General features: G+C 30.8%; 1 protein-coding gene and 1 long non-coding RNA gene across 3 annotated transcripts; one reads left to right on the top strand and one right to left on the bottom strand.

Moving 5' to 3' along the window:
* Positions 1 to 596: 596 nt before the first annotated feature.
* On the bottom strand, positions 597 to 1620 carry LOC149373591 (uncharacterized). Of its 2 annotated transcripts, none has more exons than XR_016293380.1 (3): positions 1311 to 1620; positions 830 to 1013; positions 597 to 765 (listed from the first exon to the last, which is right to left on the bottom strand). It is a non-coding gene; the product is annotated as an uncharacterized LOC149373591 (long non-coding RNA). The 2 variants fall into 2 exon arrangements; XR_016293381.1 differs by having other exon boundaries at positions 1353 to 1620.
* A 606-nt stretch (positions 1621 to 2226) lies between these two features.
* Positions 2227 to 3155, top strand: LOC149373590 (uncharacterized). Its single transcript, XM_089596919.1, has 4 exons — positions 2227 to 2319; positions 2418 to 2561; positions 2704 to 2951; positions 3067 to 3155. Exons 2-4 carry the CDS (start codon positions 2419 to 2421, stop codon positions 3153 to 3155), a joined length of 480 nt encoding a protein of 159 aa, XP_089453045.1. The 5' UTR covers positions 2227 to 2319; position 2418.
* Positions 3156 to 9040: the final 5885 nt, after the last annotated feature.

Raw genomic sequence — 9040 nt, 5'->3', positions numbered from 1 at the left:
ACAAGAGAAAAAAGTACTTTAGTACAAATTTATAGAATTAATTCGTTGTATGTAAACGCTGAATACACCCTCGAGCTAATTAGTTTATTAACTAGAATAAGTTGAAAATGTGTATGCCCCACGTTAATTACTAATTCCCCATTGCAAATGTATAATTTTTCATCAACATGTAGGAACTGTAAAAAGTACTAGTAAAAATAAAAAGAGTAGACTTTTATTAAGATAGCTTCTTTGCTTCACATAATTAGCTGCTTGTATTTCTTTGGGTAGCATATTTTTATTAGTCATTGAATGACTGTGTTACTGAAATATTCTATGGTTAAAAAATGAATTGATTACTTTTATTGTGTGCTTTACTCAAATTTAACAATTAGCTATTTTTTCAAAATCAATAGAATTTTTGTGTTCGTACTTTACTTTTATTTTTACTGATTTATTATAACCAAATGAATAACATAAGGAAACAAAAATTACTTTTAGATAAATAAGTACGGGTTAGGAAGCTTTTCAACTACAATACAGGAAAAAAACATTTCACATTCACTGTACATTTGTAATATGATCATGATAGTATACATGTCAAATTTTTTCCGATATGAGAATGAACACATAAGTCATTAAAATAAATCATTCCAACTTTTCCCTCTTATAGTACGTAAAATCTTTGTCCATCTCAACTGTATCACTTAAAGGTTCGTTGAAAAATCCAACAAAAAGCATGAGAGGTTTGTCCAAAAATGAAATGTCCAATTTTTCAGGGAAATCCTAAAATAATTGAAAAGTCTAATTAAAATAGAGCGTAAATAATCATTGCAATATATGGACTTACCCAAGATTTTGTTTCACTGAGCTTAGATTTTTCAGTTCCTTAGGTTTTGAAGCTCCAATGGATTTATTTCACCAGCTTAGACAGTAGGATAGTATATAACATTTGCATTATTTTCGTTGGCGCAGTACTTAATAGTGTCAGCATCTTGCACACAATAAGCCCGAGAAAAGGCATTTCCAATGACCTAAAATTATGAGTTTCTGAAACACAATTTAGGTACAAAACTATTCTTTTCCAATATTATACTACATAAACAGTGATCAATTGTTTGGAAAAAAAGTTATGTTTGATATCCTTCAAACGCTTAACTTGCGTTAATAGCAAGCATAACTCTCGGCTGCCTAGAATTTACGTTCATCTACAATTTTTTTTTAACCAGCATACAAGTTGAAAAACATTTTATTTTTCTTTATTTGTAAAATGAAAATGTTTTATTGTTCAAAACTATGATAAAATCTGTATTGACGGACATGATACTTACACCCCTGTATAACCTGATGCAATTGATAAATAAATCACTTACAAGCATGATTATGTTGTTGCAAACACGTATACCCCATACAAGAATGTTAACTGACACATATGTGTGTTGATCTGCACTGCAGTAAACAAACGGAGTAATTGCATACCTAAACATAAACACCGACCGTCGCCTGCTTCATTATCTATTTATACAGTCTTTTTCAAACTAAGTCTTCTTAAAAATCACATTTTCTTGGAGAGTTGCTGTGACATACAAGTCAAAACATTTTTTCAGTTATTCACCATTTAAAATAAGTATTTTTCATTAATCTAAATATTAAAAATGGCATTAACTTAGCATATAAATGACGTTGATATACTATGTGAATGTGTACACTTGCATGTATACAGAAACAGCTGATCGAAGTTCGATCAGCTGTTTCTCATCGAACAAAATGAACTGACCTGTATTAAAGTTTGCAGATGTACACCAGGGTTGTAATCAAATCCTGATTATCAAAATCCGAAGATTTCCAAACATTTTAAAACATCTGAAAGTTCGGAATAAAATTATTTTCAAATATTTTTAAAACTTGTGAATGTTTGGATTAAAATTACTTTCATATGTTCTAAAAGTTCGGAATGATACTATTTCATTCTGTTCATTCCAAACCCTCCAAAGTCTCAGAATTGTTCTGAAAAGCCACGCTATTTATGTTGGAAAGAGCATTTCCGTGTTTTGATTTGCAAACAAACTAGTTACACTTATCAAAAAAGGTGAGTAAGAGCATATTAACAATATAATTCGTGCTCATATTTATTATAATAGATGATTGGTAGGTTTACTACATTTTTGCATGCTATATTCGTGCGTCATAACCTTTATTACACTAACAACGTGACAATCATAATACTACCACGGTAACTAACTTCACTTGTGATACCATATCAATAATTTTGCTAAGTACTTAGTAGGTTGTTACAAATATCATGGTATTGTCAGTTATGTTGAAATCTTTTGTTTACTGGTTAGTTTGTTTGTTCATTGTTAGATTCTTTTCATGTTATATACAAATTTATTCTTAAAGTGCATTAAAAAAAAATTTTTTTATTTTGGCAATTTTAGAATGCCAAAAGGGAGACCTAAGCACGGAGAATGGAGAAATTTCCATGAAATAAGAGATGAGGCTGGAAAATTGGTTGGTGCACAGTGTCACTTGTGTTCAGAGAAACTTGCTGGGCACTCGTCTAAGGCCTTAGCATCTCACAGGTAAATTATTTGATCAAAGTATTTTGAAGTGAAAATTATACTTTTTAAGTTAATGACCATAGTATTTTTAATACACCTGTTTTAAAAAGAAATGTATGGTATCTCTTTTGTAAAAAAATTTTTAATGTTTTCATTTTTCCAGGAATGCTTGTTTGAAAAGGAGAGCAATGTTAGGCCAACAGTCAAACAATAACAGTGTTTTAGTTAACTGCTTACCTGTGGATGATGTAGATAATACAGCTTCCTCATTAATTACATTAAATGTGCATCAGTCACCAGCTGGAGTTAACACATTTTCAGAGTCAAGAAGGCCAGTGAATGTTTTTAAATCACCTTCATCAAATGGTGCACTCAATAATACAGCTGGTGAGGAAAGTGACGGTAACATTGGTAATGTTTCCTCTCAATCGAAAGTAAGTTAATATGCATAATTGATTTAAATAAATTATATATTATAATACAATTACACGAACACAATCATGATTACCCTGTCAACGAACATCAGGTGAGATCTCACCTAAGATCTCAGGTGACTATCTTATTCCTACATCTCACCTGAAATCTCAACTGAGATTGTATAAAACGTGTACTTGATTGAAAAAAATAAATTAAAAATCAATTTTACAGTATTCAAAGCTGCTCTGTTAGTGATACCATTTGGATGATACATCAAAAAACACTTCTTCGAAGGTCTTACATGTCGATTTTTAAATATTAAATTAATTTATTTTTAATTTTCAGGTGAGATCTTATCGAAGATCAAGCTCTTGAGATCTCATTTGAGAATTAAAGAACTTTATTTTATTTTCTAAAATTCATGTAAAACACTTTAAAAGATGTGTTTTTTGATATAACATCAAAATAATATCTGACCACTGGGGCAGCTAGAATACAGTAAAATTGATTTTTAATTGGTTTTTTTTTTTGTAAGGCCACTTTTTTTTAAATCATGGTTGATATCTCACGTAAGATTTTGATATGAGATCTCCGGTGACATCTCACCTGATTGTCGTAGACAGGGTACACACATACCAACTAAGTTTCACTCAATCGACACAATGTGTGCTGGCGCATATCGTTTTATGCCCTCCAGGTTTATGCTTGGAGCAAATTGTATGAAACATTGACAACGAATAATAAGTAATAATTTAATATAAGTATCTGAGTACAATCGGTGTTGTACAAACTAAAAAGGCATGGCAGTGGTCTTCACTGCGGACATAATGCTGAAGTTTCATACATTCTAGTTAAATTTCATATTTTAAGATTCAGAGTTCTATGATAGGAAATATATGCTTACATGTTGCAATTTTATCATTATAATTATTAGGACCGCAGCCGCACAAGACCTTATAAAGTATAAAATTAAAAATTTACCGGAACAACAATAAATATTTAGCAAAAGTACGATACACGGAAAATAAGATTTAAAAATTAGCACGATGCTGCTTCAAACAATCGTATCCTGATTTTTTCTTTAATTTAATTGTACTTTAATCGTGGTTATTGAATCTAAATTCCAAATTTTTTATCACGAGTTTTACATATTTATGTTTAATCGACTATTCTGAATAATAGACAAAACTACTATAAAACTATTATAAATAGAAAATAATTCTTTTCAAATGCAACTATTTCTAAACTTGAATATTAATTTCTTCTTAAAATTATGTTTAAAAAAAGAAAAAATTAATAATAATAATTAGTATTTGCGTCATGAAGAATTTCTGAACCTTGAAAAATAAAGAAAATATGAAAATAAAATAAAAAATCAAATGAATGAATTTTAAGACACACTTGACTAAGAAATATAGTCGTGAAAACTATTTGAAACAAGTTGTAACTTGCACTTGGTATACGAAAAATCATCTCAGAAATGGAATAATTCGATAAAAAATTGTCTCATAAAAAACCAGTTTTCAGTGGGGTATCCAAGTATGAAGTTTTACATCTCTGGCAGATACATGTATAAATGTAGATATATCTGTTACGAAACGATATATTAAATGACACGCGACAATTTATCGAAGGTGATACAACTGTCCTTGAAATTTGGATATTTGCTACTTAGTGTAGTTTTAATAAATATTTAATAAATAAAAAAGTTATACAGAATAATATATCAAAAACAACTTTCTAGACATAAAATTTCTAACGTCGCGCTCTTATTTGTCACATGCGCTCACATACTCATTCTTATATTTAAAAGAAGGGCTGAAAAGTATTGAAAAAATATTTTTATTAATAAATGATTATTCAATCATATGAAACAAACGATTAACATACTGTTAATAAGATATATTGCAAGCATGATAATGTGTGTGTAGTAAATGATTAATAATCATATCAACGTACCACTTTTTGTGTTTAATTTAAAAAAAAATGAATTAAACATGTCACCATATGAAAGAATCACAAAAAATTGTATCTATAAGGAATGGATTTGTAGAAATCGACCCATTTTTTCGTACAATACAATACTGTAAGATAAACAGATTAAATTTTTAAATAAATGCACAAGTGGATTTTACAATAAAATAAAAAACTAAGGGGTTGAGAATGCGTAAAAGCAGTCATGTAAGTACATTCAAACGAGCAATATAACGAGCGAGTATCAAAAAAGTGGCCGCCAGAGGGCAGAATGTAGCTCGGCTTGCTACAGTGGGTCCAGTAACAGTGCGGCAGATAGCCGCCATTTACAGCACATGTCAGTAGCGGTCAATTTGAAATTACGTAATTTGTCATTTCAATGATTTTATATTTTTTGGCCCCATATATACAATAAAGTTCTATCATGCATGAGAAATGAGCTAATACGAATACGAAATAAATTTAAACACTTGAATCAGGAAATTTTCATGGATAAAAGCTGAATTAGCTTATAAATAACATTTCACATCACCACACCAGAGGGCCATTCTACAATTGCCCTTTTCCTCCACTGCGCACGTGCGCAGGGGCAGCACAATTATAGAAGAGGCCCTGCAACGATTTCGGTACATGACTGCACATCTATATATACTGGAAAATAGTGGGAGGTGCTGAAAATGGCAGAGCCAATCAGGACCACGTGACCCTGTCTGCCGCACTATCCCTGGACCCACTGTACGGCTTGCCAACCCCCACTTTTCTCCCTCACTAAACTACGACAATGTATATGCGTGTACTGTGTATATATAATATACTATTATAGCAGAAAGCATAAGAGCTGACAACACTACAGCAACAGCAGCATAAGTAGTACATTTACATGTCAAAACATAAATATTTCTTCGCTTGGTTCGTATATAAAAAAAAAAAAAAAACTCAATTTTTTTCATAAAAAATCAATATAGAGAAAATATCCAACAAATAATACATCAGGTTAATGGATGACATTGCTGTCCTTAGCTTAACCTAAAAATCTTTGTTACTTATCGATGAGCTTCTTTTTCCTGCCCAAAATTGAAGCATTTTTTTTTCAAGAGCTCTTGAAATTGCTTTAAAGTAAGTTTTCCGTAATAGCTTTCGTCTTGCATTTTAAAAGGAACGCGCTGCTAATACTTTGCTTTTGTTGACAAGCTGATTGCTGAGTCAGCTGATAATACATGGGCTTGTCAAGTTGACCAATACAATTTTATACATAATATTTACTGTACGTATAGCCTATAGCAGTATGCACAAACATACAGTATCCGCAATATTCACGAATACATTATCCTAGTGTTACTGAGGGAAAATAGTGGGGGTTTGCTAGCCGAGCTACATGCTGCCCTCTGTTAGCCAGTTTTTTGATACTCCCTCATTGCCAGCGTTGCTGCATATTTGTGATTTCCTCACCTCTCTGAACTTTCTCCTCGCTAACTGTGATAGACAATGATGAACAATGAAAATAAATTAATAGATTTATAGAATGTCATATAAATAAACTATCAGTAAAAAAAATATTGAAAAATAAGAAACTGCTTGAAAGAATTTCGAAAAAAATAAAAAAAATTTATAAACAATTATTCATTTATGTATTTCTTTTAAAATTAACGAATTATTGGAAATCAAATAAATGTTTATTAACGTATAGAAATGCTGCTACTAAAAAACATTTTTCGATGTTTTGACATAAATTACTTAATTATACCTTGACATGATCAACTGTGTATAATAAATTATACATTATAAACAAATTAATTATTACACAGTAAATTTATATTTAAATTAAAAAAAAGTTTGAATAATTCAAGAAAAGTAAAAGGTATCCTCCTTTCAGGCATAGCTCATGGTTGAGTGAATGTCGTGATAGGTTAGTATGAAAAAGGTCGTACGTTTAAGCCCGGTTAAAAGTGTGGTTTTTTTCTTAGGAATGAAAATAAAAAATTTATTTGTGTCACTTATTTCTCAATCCCGGGATCGTAAACGAAAGTAAAAATTTACGATTCCATTAAAAAATTTTTTGAAGGAGAAACATTGAAATCATTGACTTACTCTTGTGCATGTATAGTGCGCCTAAAGAAGTAAAACTCTAAAAATTGAGATTAGCAGTGTAGGCGATGACATGTAAATAGCTGATTTTCTTCTGATTGACATAAACTTACACAGTGAACTCATGTTTATGTATATCACTTAAATCATGCGTAGTAAATGGTACCCCAACAGAAAATATTAATGTAAGAAAACGTAACAAACCATAAATTTCTGTGATACTGTGTTGGATTTCGGACCACTGTTACAGTTTCTTACGTTTTGTTACGTTTGATTATAGTCTACTACAACTCAATACAATACCTTACAACTCGTTACGTTTTATTATGATTCTAAAAAGGCTCTTGAATCTCGTGATAATGCAACTGTAATAAACTCTAATAAATCGTAAGGAAATGTTGTCATCTGTAATATTTTGTAACAGCTGACATTTTGTGGCAGTTTATTACACTTTTTTACATTTTATTATAATTTATAACTTTTAGACACATTTTCTTACATTTTCGAATAAAATTTACTATTAATGAAAAAAAATCGAGTAACTATTATGAATAATTAATAGTGTAATAGTATATGATAAATCATGACAAAACGTAACAAACCATAATGAAATGTAAGAAACGTCCGAAATCCATGAGAATATTACAGTTTCTTACATTTTCTTACGTTTTCTTGCGGGTCATGGCATATTACTACACATGTTTACTTTTTCTTACACTTAGTTACTATTTCAAATTTTCGCTGGGGTAATATTTGAGATATTTTTCTATGCAACATATTGTTCTACGGTATGATAAATTATCCTAATATTGAATAATATTTATCTTAAAACTAACATATACCTGATCCGTAAATTGTAGGTGCACTTATTTATTATGTTATTCAGATTAATAGTATTTAGTAGTAAATAGATAATTTTAAGTCATAGTCCACACTTTCCATTTGAAGTTATGATGAGACCGGCGATCCTGAATTGGTTGCCGGCGCATTTCTCCAGATATAATCATTATGGAGTTGGTTCCCAGCTCATTAGAATTCATACAGGAGTTGATTCCCGGCCATAAAAAATGATGTGTAATATCTTTCATACTAATATGTTCAATATTTTTTCCGTAACACTTTCTTCAGGCTTCGGACTGACAGTAATTTTGACGAGTTTGTCACTAATATCTCGCCAATTTTGAACGGCTTCGTCCACTTGTTCATGTTCGTGTTGATTACTTGATGTTTCAACGATGTCCTTTGCTTCATTATAGGACCCCTTTTCAAATTTTTTTCGAAATCCAAAATTGTACTTATTAACACGCAAAATCGTTTTTTCTTTTTCACTGAGATGTATTTCCATTTTACACAATAACAAGATTACTTGTAAACTAATCAAATACTACAGCTGCTTTTTTACGTGCTAAAATAACACGAGTATTTTTTTTTCTGATTTTGGGAACCAACTCCATAACGGCCGATGAGACAATTTTTTTTCTCTCTCTCTCTCTCTCTCTCTCTCTCTCGCCACATACGAGCAGTCGTTTTCGCAGATGGCTATGCGGTTTTGGGACCTTGTACCGGCGCGTATCCGTTTATCCGAAACTTTAAATGAATTTAAGAGTTCTTTGTACAGGCGATTATTAGTCGAGGCCGATGGCATGGTATGAAAAATGAAAAATAAAATAAAAATTATTCGTTACTATTCGTAAATATGAAATTTGGCAAAGTGCTTAGCTATTTTTGTTTAACTGTATGTTATTTAGATGCCTATAATTTATTGTAAACTAGCACCATATCTAATAGATGCAATCTATTGTACTTATGTTTATGTAGTTCAATTGCTAATATGTTCCACTTAAGTTTTTACCCTATACTTTTTACACTTATTGCTGTTATTGTACTTCTTTCTTTATGTATTACTTGGTGTGTTGCCATTCGGGTGTTTCACCCTTGGCATTAATAAATCCGTTTACAATCTAAAAAAAAACTCTGTGTGTGTGTGTGTGGTCAGTTGTATCTCACAATTCCCTCAACCAAAT

Source organism: Copidosoma floridanum, unplaced genomic scaffold, assembly GCF_036245765.1.
Source record: "Copidosoma floridanum isolate Cflo_tuat_1 unplaced genomic scaffold, Cflo_Japanese_pri ptg000030l, whole genome shotgun sequence".
NCBI lineage: Eukaryota > Metazoa > Arthropoda > Insecta > Hymenoptera > Encyrtidae > Copidosoma > Copidosoma floridanum.
This window is presented reverse-complemented; position numbering and strand designations above follow the sequence as displayed.